General features: G+C 35.0%; 1 protein-coding gene across 1 annotated transcript in view; it reads left to right on the plus strand.

Annotated features, from left to right (window-relative positions):
* LOC142341277 (cytoplasmic dynein 2 heavy chain 1-like) overlaps positions 1–26,146 on the plus strand; it is a 154,918-nt gene that overhangs the window by 74,917 nt on the left and 53,855 nt on the right. The window contains exons 30-33 of the mRNA XM_075392195.1: positions 158–356; positions 1,013–1,321; positions 2,057–2,257; positions 20,746–20,913. Of these exons, the coding sequence (XP_075248310.1) occupies positions 158–356; positions 1,013–1,321; positions 2,057–2,257; positions 20,746–20,913 (877 nt within the window). The remainder of the gene's footprint in view (positions 1–157; positions 357–1,012; positions 1,322–2,056; positions 2,258–20,745; positions 20,914–26,146) is intronic.

A 26,146-nucleotide genomic window follows, 5' to 3' on the forward strand; every position in this document is an offset into this window, starting at 1 on the left:
TTCGGCTATTAAGATTAATTTTTGTTGACCTTGCAATAATCTGGATCGCATGTCCCTTGTAGTTTGTGGGCACATGAGGCTCTCATTTCGACGGACGAGTGATGGTAATTGTTTCAGGGGTAAAAACCCAAGTGTATGACGCTACTTTCCTTTTTAGGGAGCGTGCCTCGGAAGAAGGCTACCAGGGCACCATCTTTTCGTTCTTTGCCAAGCGAGTGCAAGCAAATATGCACGTGGTGTTGATCTTCGACTGCAGCAGCAGTGAGTTTGTGCCCAACTGTGAGAGCAATCCGTCTCTCTACAAATGCTGCACTGTCCTGTGGATGAACGAGTGGAGACAACAGTCCATGAAGAGTGTAAGTTTTGGATCTTTTCCGTTTGTGCCCTCCAGCACAGTGGGCGCATATTATTTGCACCCCCAGACGCACGTGCCATATTTTCACATAATGATTTACTATGTAATGGCACATGCTCTGTAACTGGGAGCGCATGACGTACTGGGGGCACAAACGGAAAAGATCCCAAGTTTTTATTATTGTGTGAAGTATAAATGTTCTACGGTAAATTTTTTTGCTTCATTTTTTGCGGAACCAGTTTTGTTGCTTGTTTTTGGTGGCAGTAGAGAACAAGAAAAACCAGATCAGAATGTTTTTTACGAAAAAAAAGTTCCCAAAGTTTTATCACTTCAGAGCGTATCTTTATCTGGTATAAACGTGTATCCCTTTAGATGGTATAAAAGGCCTCTACCTACCTACCAATATTCAAAAGTTATGCGTAATGAGGGCCAACAGAAAGCCTCGGGGCATGGCAGTGCAAACTAGACGGAGAGTTTATCTGACTTAAACCATAGATGCGATGCGTTGAATAAATTGTGATTCAACAAACGTGCTCATAGATTATTGTCTTCAGCAGGCCACAACAAGAAATATTGTCTTTTTCTTTTTCTTGACAAATAAAGGGAATAAAACGTTTTTTTTCTTCACGAACATAAAATACACTTATTTTGCTTCAGTTGACGAAGCTTTTAATCGACAAACACGACATCAAAGAGAACTCGGCCAGATCCCAGCATGTTATTGACTCGCTGGTCGAGATTCACAACAGTGTGAACGAAATAGGCCAAAACAAAGGGGGACCCAATTCCACCTCTGACGGGGACGAGAGATCCCAAGACGACTCGCCTTACAAGTTACCCACTGGGTGTGAAATGATCCACAACTTGATTGCAACTCCTCGGAGGTACTGCGCACTGATTGAAAACTATGCAAGGGTGTACGAGAACAAACGGGCCAGTATCTCTCAAAGAATCCAATATTTGGGGGTAAGAAATCTGCGACTTTCTAACAACTTGATAGCTAATTGTGACGGAATTTCAGTTGGCTAACAGATTTTATACATAATGAAATTTATGAAAGCATTTGATAACTTTTTTGTCAAACCTAACACTTATTCCGAAACGGACATCTCTACAGAAGCTACAAAAAGACGAATGATTTTCGTAATTTTTGAGTCTGTTATAGATTTTAGACTTCATACAGGGATCATGTGTTATTTCTTTGCTTTCATATTAGGATCATACCCTACAAAATCCATTGTGGTTAGTATGAAATTATATATGATCCCTTTATGAAATGAAAGAAACTTCAACTAGGGATCGGACGTTAAGAAGATAGTTAGAAACACTAGCTGCCTTTTTTCTATTTTTTTTTCAGATGTGAGCAATGATCCCAAACTTTTTCACCCGTATTCTCCTTGTTTGTCCCTCACCGTAAAGTTGCTGAATAAGTTTTTTGTCCAGCTTTCTTGAAGTGGAAATAGAAATATTTAGATGGTTTGGTTTTTTTTTTCAGAAATTCTGACTCATGGCAATATTGTATGGCTCCAATTCTAAAAGTTACACTTTGCCCTTACCCAAATTTTTGAATTAAATTGATTCAATACAACTTTACGTAAAAAAGAATTGTCACGAAAATTGACATTAGATGTCGAAATCTGTAAAACTATTCCAAATATAATTTTCTCCGAAGTTCTCAAATGTCGAGCATTTTTGTTTCAGCAAGGACTTGGTAAACTAAAGGAGGCTAAAGAACATGTTGATACTCTCAAGGTTGAAGCAAGGGAGAAACAGAGTCTTCTGTCAACCAAACAGAAGGAGACAAATGCCGCTCTGGAGGAAATCACCGTATCCATGCAGGTACGCCAAATGGGTTCCTTTTCTCCGGTTTCGATCGTTATCGCCAAATATAATTTAGCTGATGCGCTGGATTAGCAGATGCGTGTGCTCGTCGGGTTACGAGAGTTTAAATGTTATCATTTCGACAATTGTTCCAACCCCCAATGAAATGAGGAGGGATAGGAACTTTGTAGCAGTCATAATTTTTTTGTTAAGTCAATTTTGACCGATGGATATCTTTTTGCAGAGAGATAATAAGAAGAAGTTCTTTATAAAGCACTAAGGAAATTGAGTCCGTTGTTGACGAGAAAATTTCAAATTTTGGTTTCTTGACAATGCTCAGGGTTAAAAATTTCGATTTTTTTTTACTTTGCTTGCCCATACACTTTTCAATTCGCTGAACTAACAATTGAATATTTGCGAAATGTGCCATTATTTTTAAATGATCTCCAATAGGTACAAAATGATTTCCAATCAGCAGAAAACAAGTTCATTCGTTTTAATCTGTAGGGTAGGAAACATTGAAAAAGAAAAGAGACAAAATATTGAGAAAAAGCGCCAAAATAATCAACAGAATAAAAAAATTTAGATTTTTGGCCGTGTTTTGCTTAACAGATGACGCATATGCAGTTCCAAAATTTTTTGATAGTTAATTTGCGAATTTAGTCAACTGATATTTTTATCACGTTGTGGTGACTATTCTGTATGTCACTTTTCAATTTATTGAGCAAGTCATTTCAAACTTTTTTCTTAATGGCTTCCAAGCTATTGTCACAAGTTATGTTCCTAGACGTTTCTGTTAATTCTTCTACAGACTCCTGAGATTGATTTGTAATGATTGATATTTTTGGTGACAACAAGGTGACTACGAAGCCCGTATAAACCTTTGTTTAATTAATAGTTACTTTTTTCGTTTGCAAAAATTATATGTCTATTGCTGCGAAGCTGTATGTCGAGTGGAGCTATATTGCGGTGCTCTTAGTTTTTGTAGAATCCAAAGATTTGGATTGTAGTGTTGTGCCATCTTTTTTCAAAGATGTTTTTAATAGCCGCACAGCGATAGCTGGGGCTATTATTGGCCTTCTCTTGGTTTTTTTTTTATTTCGTCGTCATGATTTTTGTTACGACCATATGACGTCACAGCCACTTTTTGTTCATTCGTTCATGCAATTTCAACTGAATTGCATGTGTGACGTCATTTTTCGATCTTAGTGGAGCGAGTTTTTTTTGTTCATGCGCGTGATTAAATTTTTGGTCACACTTGACTTACCTCACTCTCAAAAATGACTTCCTCACTTTGAAATTGACTTTTATTTACTTTAATTCAAAGAGATAAGGTCAAATGGGTGTGTGTCACTCTAAATGAAGGTTATTTGAGATCAGCTAATAGAGGCAGCAATCAAATCAAATTATAACAGATCAGCCTTCAATGAAAAGACGATTTTTTTGGTCTGTCTTTTTAACTGTTTTTTTTAGACTGCCGATCTACGAATCTATTGCGGCTATTTTCTGGCAATCTGCCAGCTATGTTTTCGCATTTTTCGGACGACTTTTAGCTTTTCAAACGGGATAAGCAGGTAGAGCTCGGCGTGCGTTATGTTACAATAGAGGCTCTCAGCTGACTTTAGTAGTCTTTAAGGCGTATAATGTACTGAAGTTGTTGGGAACGTCTATAATTAAGGTGAAAAGGCCGCTTTTGATCTTTTTGACCACAAAATTGATGCTTGTCTATTGATGCTTGCCTATATATCCAGCAAGTTTTGTTTTTGACTCACAGTTTCCTTTTCTTTGCTTTGCTACAGTTTTGCTTGAAAAGCATGGTACTCAACTCAATTATCCTGGAGGTGTATACATTATGAATGGCGTTATTGTCTTTCTCTAAATTTTTGAAACTATTTTTGTCCTCTTGATTCGGAATGGTCATTTGGGTCTGCTGTCGAGATAGCGGAGTTTTTAGTACTTCATTCATTTTTTGGATTGTAATTCAGTACTTGTCTTGCTATGGTTTTGTTTCGTCGTCTAACGCCCTTTTTCGTTTTACATTTATCCAGAACGTTCTTTCGCGTGGCTTTTTGACGCTTGGTTTCTTGCTTTTTGTGTGACCTAAATTGCTTGCATTCAGAAATTATGTCTCTTGCTGAAACAAAATTGATTGTAAGGTAAGCGGTGAATAGGGCCTGATTGCTTTGTGATTAATGTTTCCAATTTTTACTCCGGGGAATAGGGTTTAAACCTCTGCGTTGTTGAAACCTTTTGCACACAAAAATGATGCACCACCTCTCAAATAAAGTTTTAAATTTGACTGCGATATCTTTTTCCAACTCATTTCTGTATCAGTTTTACGGCACTCAAGTCTATTTCTCAGCTATACCGGCAGTCTGCCGGCTATTTTTATCTATTTAGTTGATAATCTGTTGTGTCATATGTCAAGTTCCATAAAACCATTTATAATAAATGACGACAATTGGGACGTTATTGAAAGAAGAATATAGTTTAAGGGATGAATCTTGGTGGAACTCTCGTTTTAAAAACCACCAATTAGACTTGCTGATTCTGCAATTATTTTCCGATTTACATTTGTCTTTCTTTTGTATAGAAAATTCATAACAGTTGATACATCAGATGATTATTGCCGCTCTTGATGAGAAATCTTAAAACTGCATAAAATGTATAGAGAAAAAGTTTATTCTTTAGTTCGCCACCCCTTTCTTTGAAAATTGAAATTGTACAAATTTTATTATTGCTGCTAAGCTCTGAGCTGAACGGAGCTATATTGCGGTACTGTTGGTTTTTAGAATTCAAAGAATTTGAATTCTATTGGGACGCTGTCTTTTTTCAAGCTCTGTTCACACATTAGCCAAATTGGTTTAGTGATTTTGGTCACGCCGAAACAGGAAGTGGAGTAAAAATGTGAATGGTTTTGCGGCGTTTTTTTCCACTCTAATTTCAAAGTAGAGTGAGAAAACAGTGTTTGAACAAAAATTCGCTTTCACGATGGTAATTTGATTTTGATTTTTACGGTTTTTTCAATTATTTCATCGCATTGTTTTTTTTTCGAAATGGTTTTCCCAATCCATTCATTGTCAATTATAGGCCTAGTGTTTTTGTTTAGTCAATGAAAATTTGAATTGTAGGTCAGGACTTGTCCTGCTGTGTTTTTTATTTAATCGTCCGACGTTCTTTTTCGTTTTACATTTGTTCACGCAGCAAAGCTGAAAAAGTCGAATTTTCTGAATGACTTCTTCCTCTCATTAACGGCATTCGTGCGCGTGACGTCACTTCTCACTTTTTTCAGCCAACGTTTTTAGCTCATTGGTGTGATTTGTTTGTGATCTTACGTGACTTACCTCACTGAATAAAATGACTTTTGCACTTTAAAACTTAAGTTTCATTTGATTATGTTTAAGGTCAAAGGAAGTCATATGCGTAAAAAATCTCCGTAATGAAAAGGCTTCTGTGTACTGAATTTTAACAATCTTTATTCATTTATCGTTGAACATTTTTTACATAGCTTTGTATGCTGCGTCGATGACCTATTCAACTCATATCTGTATCTGTTTCTATCTATTATACGGCATGCAAGTCTATTCTTTCACAGTTATTCTGGCAATATGCCGGCTGTGTTTAGTTAAACTGAACTGAATGGATTTGTATGATTGCTGATATATCGGTTCCGTAAGGTTTAATGTAACCGTTGTTTTAGAAAAATTTGAAATAGAATTGATAAAACAGACATCAATAAATACTTGTGTCTATTTCTACAAAAAGTGTTTATTATGATGTTTTTTCCTTTTTGGTGCTCCTTTCTTCTTAGAACTTTCATTTTGACTTGATTTTGTTTGTGATTCAGCTCGCCTCTTTTAGTCAGTCCTTCGAATCTGTTGGAAGTTTATCAGGCTCAACCATTTTATTATTATTCATTTTTAAAAACCATTTTAGAGATAAAACGCATATTCACCATAATTTTTGCACACGCCGTTGGGACAAAAGAGAAATAAGCCAAAAATTTAAGTGGTTTTTGTTCAGATATTATCTAAGAGAGCACGAGAGTTGTAGTGCAAAGACATTTTCCGTAACTAAACGAACTGTTTTGTTCTCGTGTGTCATTTTGAAAGCAGTTTTTTAAGCAAATGTTTTATTTTCACTCATAATGAACAGTAATTTTATTTTGAGAGTTTCCATAAGTTTCGTTTAACGTAACAAAGTTTTTAAAATAAATTTGTCAACTGATGTGATGGATAATGAGATCTGCTAAAGTAATACAACTGAATGCATGAAGGAGTAAGATTAATTTGACATTCGGAATCGGTGATCAAAAGTTATAACTTTTTATGCATGCCTTCTTTCGGAAATGTTTTTTATTAGTCTAATTTCCGTTCCAATCCCTCAAAACTTAAATTTATTTTTGAGGCTAGAAATTTTAAGCGATTTTGTTTTTTGTGCTTAATGCTTAGTGGTTGTCTTTTGTATTTTAGTCGATCGGTTTCTTTGGCCAGAACAACCAACATTTGTGGCGCTGTAAGATTTTCCATTTTTTATTGAAAAGAATTTTCTCAATATCTTGATTCTTTTCACTTTTGTGGCGTTTGCTTTTAAATTTGATCAAAAGTTCAGTCGAAATAATATAAATTTGCTAGTTATGAAAAAGTTCAAAAGTTCATTTGGTATATTTCAAAGTTGCTAGCTTTTGTTAGTGATTTCGTAAGTATTCCCTGCTAAGATTTGAGCGAAAAAACAAGCGCGGTCGGTGAATTTATTAGAGAATATGAAGTTGGTGGTTGTTCAACTTAAATGTTTTTCATATAATGTCTTTCATTCTTCTCCATCTAATTGAATTAATTCAAGGATCCACTGGTCATTTAGTTTTTCGAGGAAAAAATCATTTCTAGTATTTTTTTCTGTCGTTTTTTAGTGCTTCAGGCAACCGATAATTTTTGTTTGTTTTAAAAACAGTTGTAGTTTTGACGACATCGTTAAAATAACGTATACATTTGGTATGATTTCAAGATTTCTTCGGATGAAAGTTTGTTATTCAAGTTTTTTTTGGCAATTTTGATTATTTGAGGCCGTATTAAATTCTCTGAAAAGTTGTTGCAGCATGTCTACTTACAACAGAAGTAGATACTTACAACAAGTACAACCTTTTAGACCGTGAATATAAGGAAAGGTTTTAATACATAATTTTCTAAAATATTTTTTCCTACTCTGTTAATTCTGCCTTTCAGTTTGCAAGCAGGCGGTGAATAGAATAATAAAAACTCGTTGGAATTGAGTTCGACTCAGCAGAGTTGAATTCCATTTTCTGAGAAAAACTGCTTCAAATTTAATTTTCTACCGTCACCAGCCACATGACTGATGATTCTAACAAAGTTTCAGATTATGTAAAAAAAGTTTTATGAGATTTTCTTGAAGATTTTTTCTCTAAGGTCCTAATTCAGTTTGTTTTTTTTAAAGCATTCTATTCATCAAAGTTCTTCGTATCGACATTGTTTCTTGTCTCTGCATCTTTGTAGCATGGGCAACCGTGGACTACCAATGAAATCGCAATACAATTTTTATTCTATTGATCTACAGTTCATTATAAAGGACACTTTCTCCGTTTTGAAGTAGTATGAATTCACCATCATATCCAATTTGAAATCAGTTCAATACACTCTATAAGGTCATCTAAATTTGTGCGGTCAAGTTTTCAACATTTTTTTTGATCATCGCTTTACTCTAAATTCTTTTGATGACCGAAAACAAAATACTTTATAACGCTCTTTAAAAGTTGTATTGGGGTGCTGTCTTTTTTTATGATCGGTTCACACATTTTTATGAGTTATAAAATCAAATTGATGTAGTGATTTTGGTGACTCCGAAACAGGAAGGGGATCGAAAAAGTGAATGGTTTTGCGGCGTGAAACAGTGTTTGAGCAAAAATTCGGTTTCTTGATGGCATTTTGTTGCTCACGTGAGGCAATCTGACTTTGATTTTTGCTGTACTTTTTTTCAAGTTTTTCGTCGCATATTTTTTCTAAATGTTTTTCCCAATCCATTTTGTTTTACATTTGTTCATACATTTTGTTTTACCATTTGTTTTACATTTTGTTTTACATTTGTTCACACAGCAAAGCTGAAAAAGCAAAGCAAAGCTAAATGCTTCTGTCTATTTCTACAGAAAATGTTTACTATGATTTTTTTTAAATATTTGGTGATCCTTCCTTCTTAGAACTTCTCATTTTGATTGGATTGTATTTGTGACTCTGCTCGCCTCTTTGACTCAGTCCTTTGCATCTGTTAGATGGTTATCAGGCACAAACAGTTTCTTATTGTTAATTTTTTAAAACCATTTTAAAGATATTAAGCACATTCACCATAATTTTCACATACTCTTTTTTGAAAAAAAAGAGGCAAAAACCAGAAATTAAAGTGGTTTTTGTTGAGATTTGTAGTGCGCACGAATTGTAGTGTAAAAACATTTTTGTAACCGAACCATTTTTTTTAACTCACGTGTGTCATTTCCATAGAATTTTTAAGCAAATGTGGTTTTTGTCAATCTTAAATAAAAGTAATTTTACATTGAGAGTTTCTATAAGATTCATTTAATGTCCGATGTAAAATGTGAAATTTTTTAATGTGAAATTTTCATTTGATGTAAAATTTTTGAAATAGATTTGAATTATCAACTGATGTGATGAATAATAAGATCTGCTAAAATAAACCAACCTGAATGCATGAAGGATTAAGATTAATTTGTATATATTATAAAGTTGTCAGTTATGAAATAGTCTAAAAGCCCAATCGATATATTATAAAGTTGCTAGTTATTACTAGTTATTTTGTAGGAGTTCCCTGCTAAGATTTGAAGAAAAAAACGTGATAGATAATGTATTAGAAAATATAAAGTTTGTGGTTATTCAACTAATAAACTATTCATATAATGTCTTTTTTAACAGAATTTGTATTCATGAGTGTGTGTTTTCGTATCATTCTTCTTTATCTAATTGATTTATTTCAAGGATCCTCTGTTCTTTTAGTTTTTTGAGGAAAAAGTTATTTATAATATTTTTTCTGTAGTTTTTTTAGTGCTTCAGGAAACTGGTAAGATTTGTTTTTTTTAAAAACATTTGTAGTTTTTTTGCGACAGTTTTAAAATAATGTAAACAATAGGTATGATTTTTTCGAAGAATTGTTGGGAACAAATTTGTTATTCAACTTTTGTTTGGTAGTTTCTCTTATTTGAGGGCGTATTTTTTTCTCAGATAAAGCTGTTGCTGCATGTCCACTTTCAACAGACAGAAACGGTGTAGACTGTGAATGCAAGGAAAAGTTTTAATAAATAATTATTTGTCTATGTTTTTTCCTACTCTGCTAAATCTGCCCTTCAGTTAACACGAATAATCAGAATTTTGTATTACCTTGATTTTTCAGGCGGTAAATAGAATAATTAAAAGTGATTAAAATTAAATTCGACTCAGCAGAATTAGATTCAATTTTTTGGAAAAGTTGCTTTATTTTTCAACCGTCACCAGTCACATAACTCATGATATTAACACCGTTTCCGAAAAAGCAACAAATTTTCAGCAAAAATTGAAATCTATCAGAAAATTATTTGCGTTCTACATTTCTCTGATGCACATTTTCTTTTTTGCAGCATTACACTATTTTGGCGCCCTTGATGAGACTCTCTTGAAGGTTTCCTTTGTCTAAGGCCTTAATTCACTCAATTTATCTAAGCTATCAACGTTTGGTTTACAGAACTATTGTTCTGAGTTTTTGTCTGAAAGATTCTATTGGAACAACTCAAAGTTGATGAAAGTCCCAGCGAAAAGTAAATAGAGAACAAGAATAAAATAATTAATTAGATCGGTTTTGATTGAAGAGAATGTCTGCTATGAAACCTAAATGTATCTTATCAAACTGAATTCTGTCTTGAAGTATAATTTACACGACTGAAAACCGAAACAAATTGGCTCAGTTTTTTAAAGAATCAATTTACCAGAAGTTTTTCGTCTCGTCATTGAATTAATGTTTTTGTGGAGCATCTTTGTAGCATGAGAAACCGTGGACTGCCAATGAATTCGTAACAGACTTTTTGTACTCTAACGGCCTACAGTTCGTTGTAAAGTGATTTTAACCAAAACTATATAAATCTTAAGTATGAAGAGACACATTCTCTGTTTTGAAGTAGTATGAGTTCACCATCATGTCCTATTCGGAATGAGTTCTGAGTTTTTAAAAATTGGTAAATAGAAAATTGGTTCCATACACTCTATGAGTTTTTAAAAATTGGTTCAATACACTCTATAAGGCCATATGAATTCGTGCGGTCAGAGGGTTTCAAAAATCTTTTTTGATCATCGCTTTATTCTAAATTCTTTTTGATGACAGAAAACAACAAGGAGGCTTGGTAATGCGTGATTGCACATAATGTTCCGACCCCGCTCATCCACAATTTTGGCATAATTGTCAGCCGAATTAGGAACAGGTAGAAAAACCCAAAAATTCAAGTATTTTTTAAAAAAAATCGGTGTATGAACGAAAAGATAGCCTCCAAAGCAAATAACTCAGCGGAGTAGAAAAATGATGCATTAGATTGATGAGATGTGCCAATGTTAAGAAAGCGAGTCAAGACGAACAGCAAAATGAAAAAACAACAACAAACATTAATTACATCAAAAACTTTGTCGTTTTAAAAAACAAAACAATAACAAAGTCAAAATAGCGTCACATAAAATTGAAAGTAAACACAATAACTTGTAATTCACCAAAATAGATTTAGGACGAGTCCATGTTAAAGCTTGGTAACAAATAGACAATAAAAAACAAAAACAGTAAAGTTGAAAAAATTCGCTTTTTTTTGAAAAAAAAAAACAATTGATTTCAAAGTAATGAAAACCATTAGAAATCAACTAAAATATCCCTTTGGTTTACAATTAACAATGATTCTATAGAAGGGAATCAAGAATTGTCAGTATTCAAGTTTTCATGCGGTTAAAAGAGAACAACAAATAGACAACAAACAAAAAATCAATTGAAACTTGCCAGAAAACACTTTTGAAGCCGGAACGCCATACATTGGCCCTCAAAATATGTTCGATTGCACTTTTTTTGAACACTGATATTTTATTATGCAATCGCTTATTAATGAAACTAGGTAACAAATAGACAAAAAAGAAAAAAAGCAAAATTAATTAATAGTTGTTTTTTGAAAAAGTAATTCCAAAGACATGAAAGCCAATAATTACACAGTGAATCAATTAATTATTTTCGTTTATCCTGCCAAAGGAAGCCCTTGAGACCTGCAATTATATGTCTTACGTCTACAAAAAGAGCCTCAAATATGACAAAAGTCAAAAATTAATTTAATTTTTTGTGCAAAACCCGTATCGAAGCCTGTAAATTCATAACGAATTCTTTGAAACCATTAGATTTTGTGACACCAATCCCTTTGGACACCTTCCCATGGCAATATCAATGTCATATTTTGCCTGTAATTAACGAGACTAGATAGCAATTAGACAATAAAAGGAACAAAATTGCAAAGTTAAAACTTTTTGTTTTGGAAAACAATTGTTTTCAAAGTCATGAAAGCCATGAGCTATCTTCTAATATCAGAACATCGGCTCATTTACTCTTCTATGAAAAAACAATGAAACCGGGTCATTGTTGAGGCAGTTTCATACGACTGAAAAGACAAAGTAGAAACGACAGTTAAAGACAAAATTAAAAAATTCAATTAAGTTCGAGGAAGTAGTGTCGAAGCCGTAAAAAACCATAATCTATAACGTTAAGGATTTTATTTTTATTATTACCAATTTCGCTTTTTGTGAACGCCAATAATGTCATACATGAACTGTCAATTATGTGATAATGTGACAAATCTAGAAAGCTTGAAAAATGGGCAAATACCTAAAAATATTTTAAAAAATTGTGAATTCTATTAGTATCAAAGCCGGAAAACCATAACTCAAGACGTAAACCCGCAATAATCATTGAATTTTAATTCAGTAGACAGGAGAAGCATTCTTTCATTGATGACACTAAGCTTCAAGTTGACCAAATTAAAAGAAAAATGGAGGGAATGTTCAATAAGCCATTTTTTTATTTTAAAATCAATTATTTGCAAAAGTCAAAACGACCATAAGGTTTCAAGCAATAAACTAGATAAAATAATTTGAAGCTCATTAGGAAGCCAATCGGACCTATCACTAATTTGAAATGTTCTGTTATATAATTAATATAGAAAAGATCAAAATTTTTGGATTGTAACAGTCCAAGATTGGTCCAAAACTAGCCTTGCTAATGCTAATGGTCCATTAAGAATTCTTATTTTTTCTAATGTCATAGATATAGATATTTTGTTAGTTAAAAACCAAAAATAAATGGTGCGCGTTTGACAATCAACGAATAAAGTTAGCAAAAAACGGCAAAGTTCAAATTACAGAGCACTCGTAACGGAAGTTGAAGTAGAAATAGCCCCCTTTTGAGACTACAAATATTGTGTTAGTGGTGTTTGGGTGTGCACTTCCTGCAAATTTAATCAAAGTAAACGAAAGAAACTTATTTTTAGCTTTTTTTGATGTAAAAGTCGGAATTTTGTGAAATTTTTAGCCATAATTTTTGACAAAAATAATTGAATGAAAATAGCCGACAATATTTTTAAATTATTTTCACTCTTTTTTCTCAGAAGTTTAAACCTCGATAACTCCCTGTAAAAAACGAAAATCAAAAAACTCTTTTTAATTCCATATTCTACGCTGGACACGCTTTCTAATGATACCAGTCTCAACTCTGTACGATGAATATATCGATCGGCCAAATTGACTGAACAAAAAAACCAATTTGAGTTTATAGATCCTCCCCCCTCAAGAGGGATCGGAACAAAAAAATACTTTTTTACGCTGCTGACAAAATTTAGTTTTGAAAAAGCGTTTTTTTATGTTACGTCAATTAAGACTGCTTAACTTTGTATAAAAACAAGTAAAAAGCGTTGCGTTGGAAGCTTTTTAGCTTATTATCTGGAATTCGTTAAATGAATTCTACTGGAAATGTGAATTCAATGTCTTAAAGCATAAGAATTTAATGTATTTCAGCATAGTTTTCGTTAAGTTTTCCATAAATATTTACGGAAAAAGTTATTTTTTTAAAAAAAAAGTTTATATCTTTCCACCAAAGAAAAGTTCGTAAAGCACCGTTGTTGTCAATTCTACACTGCACGGGCTATCGATTGATACCACTCGTGCCTTTCTCTAATGAATATCTACAGGGGTCGAAACTGACGGAACGAAAAATGGCCAGGCTATCATAGATTTCCTTTTCACAACATGAGGTCGGAACAGAAATAAAGTTAAATTATCTTTTGATTCTGCTCAATGCTACAAGGGGCTCTTTTTCTGCAATAGTGGTCTGGAGGCTCCATTTAAAACAGCATATCCAATACCACGATAAAACTGTTTTGGTACGAGGTTGGTATTGCTATTAATGTGTATTATAGATAATTGCATGCGTAGAAAATTAATTAATATCAAGTTTAGGCTGATGTTGGTGGATGGCTGTACTTTGGATGCAATGGATTCTATATTTCAGTACAGTATCTCTAAATGTTGAGTAAGTAAAGATTTTCACTTAATCGTTTTAATTAATTCTCAATAGTGTTGAAATTAGCAAGTAACTTAACTTTACAATCTCTTTCACTTTTATGAATTTAAAACAAACAATTTGGTGAGGCTTGCTTCTATGTAAATAAAGAATATTCTGTTTAAATATCATGCTCGATAAGTATTCATATTAACGAATTTTTTGACAACGTCACACTCCCGTCCTTTTAAGAACTTCCGGACTCCAAAAAATTTGGTACTCCATCATTCAATGACGTTGAGAAATATCGTAGTGTTAGGATAGTAGGGAGCAATTGTAGTTGTAGAAAAAGATAGAAAAGTTGCCACCTTTCGTTCCAGTCCAGTTTACATGCATAAGAAATAAAAGGTATATGCGCATCAGGGATACGGATGAGGCTGAGCAATAGATATAAAAGATGCTTTTTGTTGTCAGAAAAGGATAAAACTAAATTGGTGTAGTCGTGTGGAATTTGCTCAACGTAGATCGCTGATTGTTCCAATCTGCTGTCGTTTAAAATGTGGGATAGGACAAGCAGGTGTACTGTGGATGATCGTTAATTGGTCGTGCAGTTGTTGATATTTTTGACGAGTTACATCTATACTTTACAATTAAACTGCACACTTTCTTAGACATTGGTTTCGTCTTGCGCGGCTTGATCAGATGATGACAAATTTCGCTCAGATTGATGATGTTGGGATTGAATGGATGACCTTCTTGACGAAGGGACAGCAGTAAGCGCTGACTCAAATGATATCAATTTGTCTTCAGCTCGAACAAAAATGTCATAATCCCGTTTAAGTTCATTATAACGTTCCATGCAAAGTTTGACTTCATTTTTATCTTCCCACTTGACATCCATAATGAAACATGGTTTCAAATTTCCGTGTGGTCGCGTTATGAACGGTGAAAGAACACTCCGTATTAACTTGAATTTGTGATATGCCCACATGAACAGGAGATGAAGGAAAAGATTGATGACAAAGACTACAACTGATAAGGTTAGAGACATTTTTAAAGGGACATATTCCTTCAAGGTAGTTTTGAATGATGGGTTGAGGCTGCTCATTTCCATAGTCAAAGGCATCGCTATCTTGACTAGATCGTCAGTCGATTCAACTTTCGGGCTGTACAGAAGTTTTGCACGGACTTTCTTTAATAAGTCGACTCCGGCTATAGTACGTGACTCGAAATAAGGTAAGCTATCCAAATCAGGCACGACGTTCATTAAATGTTCCAGGGGATCGGGTAGTTTCACGTCTACAGTTTTGGGATCTATTTTGTCGCAAACTTCCAAATCTGATCGCAATTTTATATTATCACCAACTTTTACCTGATAACCGCAATCTACTGTAAGAAGACAGATTTTGCATCCGTCAGTAGTAGATCCGAGGCCAGACAGGCTCTTTTCCAGGCTATATGTGCGTATGCTAAACGCATCTGTGGCTGAAGTAAGAAGCCAAATTCCATAACCCAAGTTTTCCGCTTGGACATTCGTTGGAAGATAGAACACTTCCGTGTCGCATGTCTCGGCTGCCTTGAGTATGGATCCCAAGAACAAGGTTGCAAGGCACGAAGGTTGATTTGACTGAGACGGAAATTGCTCATGACAAATCTTGTACTTCGAAGAACCTATGCAACGATCGAATTGTTGCTGGGATAAGGTAACGGTTTCATCCTGATCCTCGGAGACGGCAAGATATGGGTTCTCAATTACCCATCTAATCGCCATACGAGGTTCAGACTGTGGCATGGGAACCACCTTAGCTCTATATGTAGAGTATGCAGTAGTCCGTGACGCCAACGGAATCGCAAGGGTCAATATCAACCCTTTTTCGACTGTTACGACATCACGGAGAAGTTTTGCTTCATAATATGAAAGCAAGTCAGTGTTATAAGGTATAGCCAAAGATAATCTGCTGCCGGATAAAGTCAAGTCCTCTCCAACAGATTTTAAAATGGCTTGTAAGGATTCTTTTGGAACTAACGAGATTGGCAATAACTTTTGCATCAGAATTGGAATTGCATTCAAAACGTTGACTCGATAGGTGTAGACGGAAGCCCGATAACTTTTGACGTCGGCATATAATAAAGAGAGAAGACTCGCCATCGTATCGAAATTGAAATTTAGCTGTTGGTTGGAAAACAGCATTTGATTACAATCGCGAAGAATATTGAAATTAGTTTCGATTACGTTAAATTGTTCTTGAATAACCTGCCAATTCTTATTCTGTGTTTCAGTCATTTGAGCTTGTGCTTCTTCAATTGCTTTCAGTTTGTTACTAACAAGGAAGAACTTCTCGTCGGTGTTTGTTCTCAATTGGCTCACATAACTAGTCAAGACTGAAGTTATTGTTCCCAAATGTTCAATATTAGCTGCATTTGTTTCGGATTGGTCTTGACAAGTGCCGAAGATTCCGGTCAATCCACAATCTGCAGATCCTCCTGCAATAAGGCCTGAACCAAATAGACCTAGACCTGCTGCTGCCAACGCTCCAATGTGTGCTCCTCTAGCATTTCGTGAATGTTTCTCTTCGTTTGTTGTCGATTTCATCACTTTAGATTTTTCACCAAGAAATGTTGATGTTTCGTTTCGGAGCAATTTGATATCAGCTTTCGACTGATTGACTTCATGGTGGATTTTGTTGAACATCCAATCAACGTTAAAATATGATTCATTTGTATGAAAAGGTGATGAGAAATCGAGAGGGCAATGGGCAGATGGCAGTTTCCACATATCATTTAGCTTGGCAAGCATGTCTTTGATTTCAGTCTTCAACGTGAAGTTATACGATGGAAAAGGAACAAGAAATTGGACTGGAATGAATTTTTCGGCAATAATGATTTTTGATTCTTCCGTAAACAAAATTCCTTTTTTCAAAACATCGTCATAATCAATATCATAGTCGTTTGAGCAATAAATTTGGGTTAGGGATAAAAGGGTTAGGGAAATAGCAAGCCTCATCTAAACACAAATTAAGCTTTAAGAATTTAAAAATTAACTAATGATGTTTTGTTGTGTTTCAGATTTAAGTTCTTACTCCTTGTTTTCACAAGTAGAGTAGTCAGGTAAAACAAAAGTATGTGTTCAAATGGTAAGTTGTCTCTATTTCAGTTGTTTGTCATGTTGAGAAAATTGTTTTTGTTCGTCTTGTTGGCCCCCTTCGTACTTTCGTGCGAGGTGGTTGTTTGGCGTATGACTCAAATACACTGTTGCCCCAATGGTACTTATGTGGTTGTGGGGACAGAAAGAATTTGGAGCAAGTCTGTACCTTTGGCGTGTGGGGTGGGAGCTGAGGGACAGCTCAGTGTCGCTCCTTTTGTGTGGACTTTAACAATCCTGTTTTGTATTTATCAAACAGTGCAATCAGTTTTGGCCTGCGTCTTTGCCAGAATGTATCGTTATTACTAGTTACGTGAGACTTAACGGACTAAAACTAGACTGAGTTGTGTTAGATGTCGCTAGGCTTTGTTTTAGAATGTTGTTTTAGAATGACTTTTGACTAATTTGACTTTACTATTTCTTAACTCTTTTAACACTCACACTTGGTGAGCGCTCTAAATCAAAATACTCAATTTTCGTGAATTTTTTAAGATTAGTCATGGAAGTGTATCTTATGAAAGCTGCTAAAACTTACTGTGGGACTGGGAAAATTGACAAAAAATATAATTTTGGCAGAGATCGCAAACTTTACAGCGATCGTTTTCGACAATTTAAAGTTGTCAATAACGTATTAATGAAAGGCAATTTTGTCGTGCCGACTGCCGATACTGCGGGCAAAGTGGCACGAAGAATTCACAGACAAACTGAGGATCACGTATGTGATATAAAACAGCTTGTGGCGGGTTTGAGATCCTCAAACTTTTTCCTACCAGATTTTGTTGGGGGACTTCAATTAGTGGCGAAAGAGTAAGTAATCAAACATCATCGAATGAAATCATGTTATTAAGGTAGTAAAATCTCTTTTTGTTTTTCCAGTGCGGTGAGGCAATGTCCCGATTGCTTTAATGAACTTTGTGGAAAAGTAAAGATAATATGTTCGACTCCCAGTGAAGCTATGCAAAGAAAGTGGTGTTCGGAGTTCGATTTCAAATTTGAAAGGAAACCTTTTATTGGTACTTCATACCAGAAGGAATTATGTGGACCGGCGCTTCCAATTGTGCAGCCTCATATTTCGGAAACATCTGGGAATTGTGTATTTTCTTCGGTCTATTATTTGATAACTGGCAAAAAATCAGGTCATGCATTTTTTTTTTTTTGAATTTAATGGTATGTAAATGAATATCAAAAATAAAAAATGGATTTTTAGAGAATGGTGAGTGTAACAAATTGAGAGCTCGCACTGCGGACATGATGTTGCGACCTGACTTTATCAAATTTTGTACAAAAGAGATGAATTATATCCCAAATCCTTTCGATGTGTTCGAATATAAAAATACATCTTGGCCAGTGTCAGAATCATGGGTACATTTTTACTGCCTTTATTTCTAATATGCAAATTAGGTGGAAAAAATGTAGTTTTCCAGGGCAAAATCATTTTTTTTGTGTGGCAGATTCTTGGACTTGCATGGGTGCTGAAGTGCTACATAAATGTCTTTTGGATTTATAAAAATGAAGGGATGTGGAGTGTTTATCGACACTGTGAGTTAAAGAATGGAAATGGGCCGGCAATTCTTTTACATAGTGCACTGTTAAAGAATTCAAGAGGTTTTCACTGCGAGCCACTCTTACAGTTTCCCTGTAAAAGGTTAATTTACATTTTTTCGACAGCAAAACTTGAAATTGGTCAAAAATATAGAATTCTCACTCTTTTATAAATAATTTAGCAATGAGGGTGAGTTTGATGCTCGAAAAGCCGAGGGTGAGCTGCAGCCACGTGCTGCTAAATTCCTCAGGAGTGATGTTATAAAAAAGTGACTCATAATGATGTTCAAACAAAATTTCATATAATTTTCATCAATTCTTCATAGAAAAATTAACTTAAATTTCAGCTGAACGAATAAATTTTTTGAATACAAACAGTTTACTAGGTTGATGAAACTTTATGAGCTGCGTTTTGGGGAATTTGAATTTGATTAAGGTCAATTTGGGGAAAAAATTTAAGGAAATTCAAAAATTTTTAAAAAGTTCGCATATGCGGGTGACCTTGAAAATTTTTTTTCCGTAGAGGCTTCAGAGGTACACCATTCGATAGAGGATGATCTGCTAGGTACCAAAGGCCCCCACAGATTTTTAATATAGGCCTTAGTTTCTCTAGAAATTTGAATTTTTTGGCTCTAATTTGACATGAAATTCTTGCTCAATTTTTACGTTGAGTTCGTTTGAGTTTTGATGTTCAAAATAAATTTTTTCATTCGCCATTTTCAATGCTGATTCTAGGAGTGAGAGGGTTTGTTCCCTCCTTTGTAGGGTGGGACTTTTAGTCGGGGTACAATTTTTGAAATAGGTCAATTATAGCAAAAATTTTTGTAAAAGATTTCTAAGGGCAAAGCACATACATGTGGGAGTTCTATAAACTAGGGGGACTATAGGAATAAAGCTAACTACTATTAATATTATCCTGTATACGTCAGGGTAAAAAGAAATGTTAAATCCGGGTACTTATACATTAAAACTGCTATTAAATTAAGTAAAGCAATGAGAATAAAACATCAATTATAAATTAAAGAATTGAAGGTTAAATAAGGGTTAAAACTAAGAATTAATAGTAAGTGAATATATAGTGTGTTTAATTAATAAAATAAAGTAATAGTTTTAATGATTTTTCTATTTATTTTAATTATTTATTATATATTTTTTTTTGTAATATTTTTTTTTTCTTTTTATTTTACATGAACATATAAGTTTAAGTTAAAATTGTTGAACACATTTCGGATTAAATTAAGAACTTCTGGCCATGAAAGTTGCTGTGGCTTGCAATCTAGTTGTGCGATTGCTAAATCAGTGATGTTGTAGTTTTCACAATGCTTTTTAAGGTTCTGAAGACAACTTTGTAATGATAAGTATGATGGTTTGTGGGCATCGGTTTCTTTTGTTACAAGACTATAGATAAACCGATTGTTTGATACGTCAGAAATGGTTAGCAATGAACCTATATCTAGGTCCTGATTTTCTAGATTGTACGGGAGGATATTGAAGTCCAATTTTTGGAAAAAGGAATTTGGATTTGATTTTGAAACAGTGTCGGCAACAGAGAACTTTGAGTTTTCTAAGTTTTCTCGGCTGAAGAAAATCTTCAGACTATCATCTACTAAGGCTTTCATTCCAGATTGCTTCTGTAACTCTGCCTTTTCTTTTTTCTGTCTCGTGCGTCTCTTAGCACCTACTACTAAATCTAACAAAGGTGAAGGCTGTTTTGGTAAAGCTTGTGAAGTAGATGGAGAACTTGAAGACTGAGGTGTTGTATTGAGTAATTGATTGTGGGCTTCTTCGCTTCGCTTAATATCGTGTTTTGTTGCTCTAGATGGCGGTTTTCCAAAAGCTAAGCGGGCAGTATTGTCACGACATGACTGAATAATTATTGACCGTTTTTCATTTGGATTTTTAAAATATAACTTTCCATCCCGTATTCCGAGTTTGCTTGTCGTGGGAGAAGTGGTGTGCTTCGTTTCAGGATGAAAGGTAACTGTTTTCCGGCGTGTCGCTGCTATAGGAGTTTCTGCCGTATTGGGCATTGGTATCCTAGTAGGACGTGGTTCTCGCTGTTCCGGTGTATTGTCGACTTCAAATGTTGGTCGAATCTTATCATGGATTGTTGGCATCCGAGGCTGTCTGGTCTCAAATGTCTGTGGAAATTCAGCGAATGGTTGATCATCAGCATCCGGAATGGCATCATTATCATTTTCCTCGTCTGTTATTGGCTCCAGTTCTTCATCTAGAATTTCCTGATCTATTATATCTGGCTCGTCTGCTTCATTCTCATCGTTAACTGGGTCAGGAAATTCAAGGTGAGGGCCACCGCCTGGTTCAGCATGATCCGCTGGTGCTGCTGGAGCTGGTGGTGGAGGGACTGGAGGCATTGCAGGTGGAACAACTGGTGGAGGCAAAACTGGAGCTGGTGGAACAGGTGGTATTGCAACTTGAAATTGAATTGCGGTTGTCAGTTGCGCATCATCTTCTTCCTGTTCTGCTTGCTCTGGTACATCCGTCATGAATGTGTGTTCCAACAATTTTGGAATCTCATTATCAAATAACGCAGGCTCTTGTCTGTACTTTCCTAAGACTGGGTCTGGAATGAACTTTTCTTGATCTATGTTTTCGAGATCTATCGGAGGTTCACTCGGACTATATGCTCTGAGTCTTATGCGATGAATACATTGGGTAAAATAGGTACCTACTTTTCGAATCAAATAATTGGAATCAGTAAGCACTTTTTCGACTCTATACAATGGTAACCAAACATTCATGGACTTACTTCCAAAATCATTCTGATTCGTCAACTTAGGATTCAAAATCAAACAATAGGAATGCAACTGGAGTGGATGTGCTAACGCTTTTTCATCATAATATTTTCGATATTGGTGATAGCTGTGAATGAGCCTAGATTTTGTTTCAGCGAACTTTTGCTGCATGGCATCTTGCAACTCTATTACAAAATCAGACTTTGGATCAAGTCTTTTTATGGCTGTGTTGCTAAATCTCAAATCAAGAGGTTTGATTGGCTCTCTGCCATGAAAAATTGCAGTTGGTGTACAACCTATTGATGAGTAGTATGAGGTGTTATGAATGTAGGCTGCCAATGGTACGTATTTGTGCCAATTTGACCATTGATGATTGGTGTTAAGCTTTAAGATACGTTTCAACGCTCCATGAGCTCTTTCAACTACACCTACACTTTGTGCGTGTTTCAAACTAGCATGCTTTATTTTCACCTCTAACAATGATGCAAGTTCATGCATTAACTCAGAAACTAGGCTTGTTCCAAGATCAGACACTATAGTTTTTGGAATATAGCTGTGTTCGAAAAATATTGATGAAAGTTCATGTGCAAGTTTTTGTGCGTTGACAGTTGTGAGTGGAACGGCAAAAAGATACTTTGAAAAAACGTCAATACCGGTTAGGACATATTTGTAAAGTGGAGACTGAAATGGTCCTACAATATCAATTTGCATCATGTCACCTGGATATGATTGAAGGGATGAAACTGGTTGCAAAAATGGTCGTAAAGACTTGTTTGAAATGCTTTTCTGCTGGATACAGGTTAGGCAATTTTTAATCATTTGGACAAAATACTCTGTGAAACCTGGAAAATAAAATCTATTTCTGAACTCATTTATTGTCCTTTGTATGCTTATATGACCTGCTATTGGCGAATTATGCAATCTATACACTGTTTCTTTCCACAAATGTTTTGGTAAACAGTACTGGAGATTTGCAACTTTTCCAGCATGATCAAAAAATTGTCGATACAAAATTTCATCCTTCAAAATAAGTCTTTGGAACTGTTTTGCATACTTTTTCAATTCAAAACTTTGGTAATTTAAATCAACAGGTTGACCTTCTTTTTTCCACTTAATTACCTCTCTTATTGTCTCATCTTTCATTTGTTCATCTAAGAGATTAAGAGGTGTCATTCTGTCATGCAAATCATTAAGTTTGTCTGCCGGATCTGGCATTAAAACTGCGTTAATTTCGGTATTTTTCAACAAAAATCTGACAAAACCTGAAATTTCTTCATTTTCAGTAACTTGATTTGATTGTTGAATTTGTTCAAGAATAGCATTTGGAATGCCTGTTTGCTTGAGTTGGTTGATAACGTTTTCATCAAGTATTACTTTGAACAAGTGATCAAAATCTTCTACAGCGTTCATTAAAACATCAGGTGTTTTTGCCATCGTTTCAATTTCAATTTCCTTGACTGGAATATGATCAGTTAATTTCAATTCAATCGCTTGGTCAGGATCAGTTTGAATACGTGACAAAAAATCTGCGGCATAGTTAGCTCTGCCTGGGATGTGAGCAATGACTAGGTTGAAAGAAAGTAATCGATCAAGAAGATTCCATAAAGATGGGGGAATTGTTTTTGATTGGAAAAATTGTACCAAACTTTTGTTATCTGTCAGGATAATAACTGGTTTTTCAGTTGCCCAAATAAAATGCGAAAAATGGTCTAGTGCAAAATACAGACCCAAAAATTCTTTGTAATAAGTTGAAAATTTCAATTGAGCTTCATTGAACAATTTTGTACCAAAAGCAACTGGTGCATAAGTTTTTCGTTCTTTGGCTTTTTGGTCCTTGACATAGTCCTCAATCATTAGGACAAAACCTGCGCCATAATAACTGGCGTCACATAACAAAACATATTGCATTCCTGGCTTCGCCAGTCTAAGGGTAAGCTCTGTTGCTTTAACTAGGTCATCTTTCAAAGTTTTCAAACTTTTTTTATGATCATCAGTGATGTAGTGTTCTACATTTTTTCGCAAAAGTTTGTAAAACGGTAAAAGTTTTTCACCTAGGTTTGGTATGAAATCTCGCCAAAATTGTAGAAAACCGACAAGTCTTTTCACTTGCTTAACCGTTTTAGGCATTGTCAATTTACTAAGGAATTTTGCAATTCTTTCTTTCTCAGGTTGAATTCCTTTTGGAGTAATGACTTTTCCTAAGAAGGTTATTTCCTGAACACCAAATTCACATTTGCTTGGTGATAGTTTTAAACCTGATTTTCTCACACACTCAAATATTTTCCTTAGGTTAGGAATCAACTCATGAAAACTATCGACTGCACTTCCTATGTCATCCATATACTGAGTACATATATTTGCTGCTAAGCATGGGTCTAAGTAATGTCTGATGAATGAACTAAAACCTGTGACAGATTTGCTAAGACCTTGAGCTAGACATTTATATGCGTAAGTACGAGAAGCAAAATTAAATGCCAAAAGTTGAACCGAAAGGTCATCTGCCATTTGCACACAATGGTATGCTTGCGAACAATCAAGTTTATTAAACAATTTCTTTCCTGCGAAATGGTTCGATGCATCGCTCATATTTGAAATTGGAAAGTTCGTGTTTATATAGTCATTCCTTAACAGATGGTTTATTCGTCTTAGATCAATTAAAATTCTCAATCTACCGGATGCTTTTCGTTGAGCAAATACTGGACTACTGTATTTTGAATGTGACAAGGTTGTAATCAAACCATAATAGTGCATGAGTGCTAGTTCAACAATCAGTTCATTTCGCAAATGTATGGGTGTTTGTGGACTTTGTACATAAACAGGTGAGTTATGCTCGGGTGTAAGTTTGATTTTCAACTCGGTATTGTAACCTACGTCGAAACGATGTTTGGCGAAAATGTCAGAAAACTCTGTCAACAAATTTTGGACCTCGACCTTTTGGTCATTTGACAAAACAGATTTTTCCCATTTGAAATTTGCTAAGAATGTTTGCTTGTGAACTTCATTAACTTTGGGGTCAATTTTTTCAAGACCTTGAAAATGTTGGATTTGGTCGAAAATTTCACGTTGTAAGGGTGGGAGTAAATGAGGATTGGGACAAGTTTCAGGGGTTGGGAACCAGAGTTTCTCATACTCAGGTCCAGGGCGTTTTTTGGACTCATCATTTGAACATTCTATTTGAATAAGCTGATTAAGACCATTTTCAATGTCATCAGGATCACGTTGCTTAGCCAACGCTATCAGTTGCGGATCGATACTGATAAGTTTTTCTGCTGGAGCTTGGCTCAGAATTTCAAAAGATGCAACAAGTGTGTTAGCTTTAAGATGTACATAGTGATCTGTGATGTTAATTGCTGATATATACAATTTTCCGTCTTTTTCAGCTGTACTCAGAGATGATGTTAAGGCAATCTCTGTAGATTGTTCAAATTCGTCATTAGGGATAACAACTCCACTACATTCGGAAAAACTTTCAGAGTTATCCTTGAGTGAACACTCTAAAATTTGGTGTGAATTTGGGGGTAGGGCATGCTTTTTGTTAAGAAAAATGGGTATTTTCTTAAGTTTTTTCAGGTAAAATTTTGATTTACCTTTTGGCTTAATTTCATTAAGCTGGACAGTCAAATTTGGAAGTTTCAAAAGATTGAAAGCGGGGCAAATCCAAATAAAATTTTTCTTGAAAAAAGGATTTCCAATAATAACTGAGTTCATTGTTGGCAAAACGAGAAAAGTGTCTGTAAATTCATGATTTGTGATATCAAAAGTAATTTTTACGGCCTTTGAGATGTTAATTGGCGCACCTGAAGCCAATTTTACATTTTTGAAAGATGGTGATGTGAACTCAAATTTTGCATTGGAATTTTGTAGTTGCTCTAAAAGATTTTCTGGGATTGCATTTGCGCAAGAACCAGTATCTATTAAAGCTTTTCGTCGAATTTTATTATCAAAGAGAATATTAACATAAGAAAGGAATTCTCCCTCCAAAGGGATAACGGCACATAAATCATTTTCCGTTTCTAAACTACTAGTATCAAAATCAAATACATTGTCAGTTACATGATTAGTAGAAAAATCTCAATTTTTGGAGGACTTTTGTGGAACTTGTGGCTCGTTTAGTTTTTTGGTTTCCTATTGAATGGGAAACTACCACCGCCGCGTCTGCCTCCTCTGCCTCGCAGAGAGCATGTTGCTGCAGTGTGGTTTGGATAGCCGCAAATGAAACATGTTACACTAGAATATTGAACTGTTTCAATATGACCAGGGGGAGCGGGAGGTGTTATTTGAACAGTGGCAGGCTGAGCATTAGAACTAGATGCTTGTGCAGGTGGTGCTTGAGGTGAAACTTGACCTGCTGCTTGTTGATTTGCATATGCAGGGAAAAGTTGCTGCGAAAAGTTATTGTTCCGAGGATAATTTTCGTTGTTATTATAATATCCTCGTCCTCTCCAATTACCTCTGTTATTATTATTACCTCGGTAATTATTTCGTCCTCTAAATCCGAAACCACCGCGGTTGCGGCCTCTATAACTTCCTCTGAAGTCTCCCTGTTCTTGGTAATAATTTTCTTGAGCATTCATACCTTGCTGACTCAAAACTTGTTCCTGTTGTTGATGTTGTAATTTTTGTTCTTCAAACTGTTTTGAAAGTTCATTTACTTTATTTTCCATAGCCTCACTTGTCTGTGTAAGTTTTGAAAGTGCATTTACTAAGTTCTCTGATACTGTGTTACTCATTTCACTGAATGCTCCATCTGCATATTCGTCTGTTTTACATAAGTTATGAATTGTCAGTTGTTTTCTGGCAAAAAGACACAAATCATCTACTGTTGCGTTATCTGGTTGTTCAAGTAACTTTGCTCTTAACCAACTTGGCATACATTTCACAAAAAGTCTCTTAATCTGATTACCACGTTCAGTTTGTGCAAAAAGTAAATTTTGTGCATTTACAGCATTTTCACGATCTATTCTTGCTCTC

This window comes from Convolutriloba macropyga, chromosome 6 (assembly GCF_964194025.1).
Source record: "Convolutriloba macropyga chromosome 6, txConMacr16.3, whole genome shotgun sequence".
Taxonomy (NCBI): Eukaryota; Metazoa; Xenacoelomorpha; order Acoela; family Convolutidae; genus Convolutriloba; species Convolutriloba macropyga.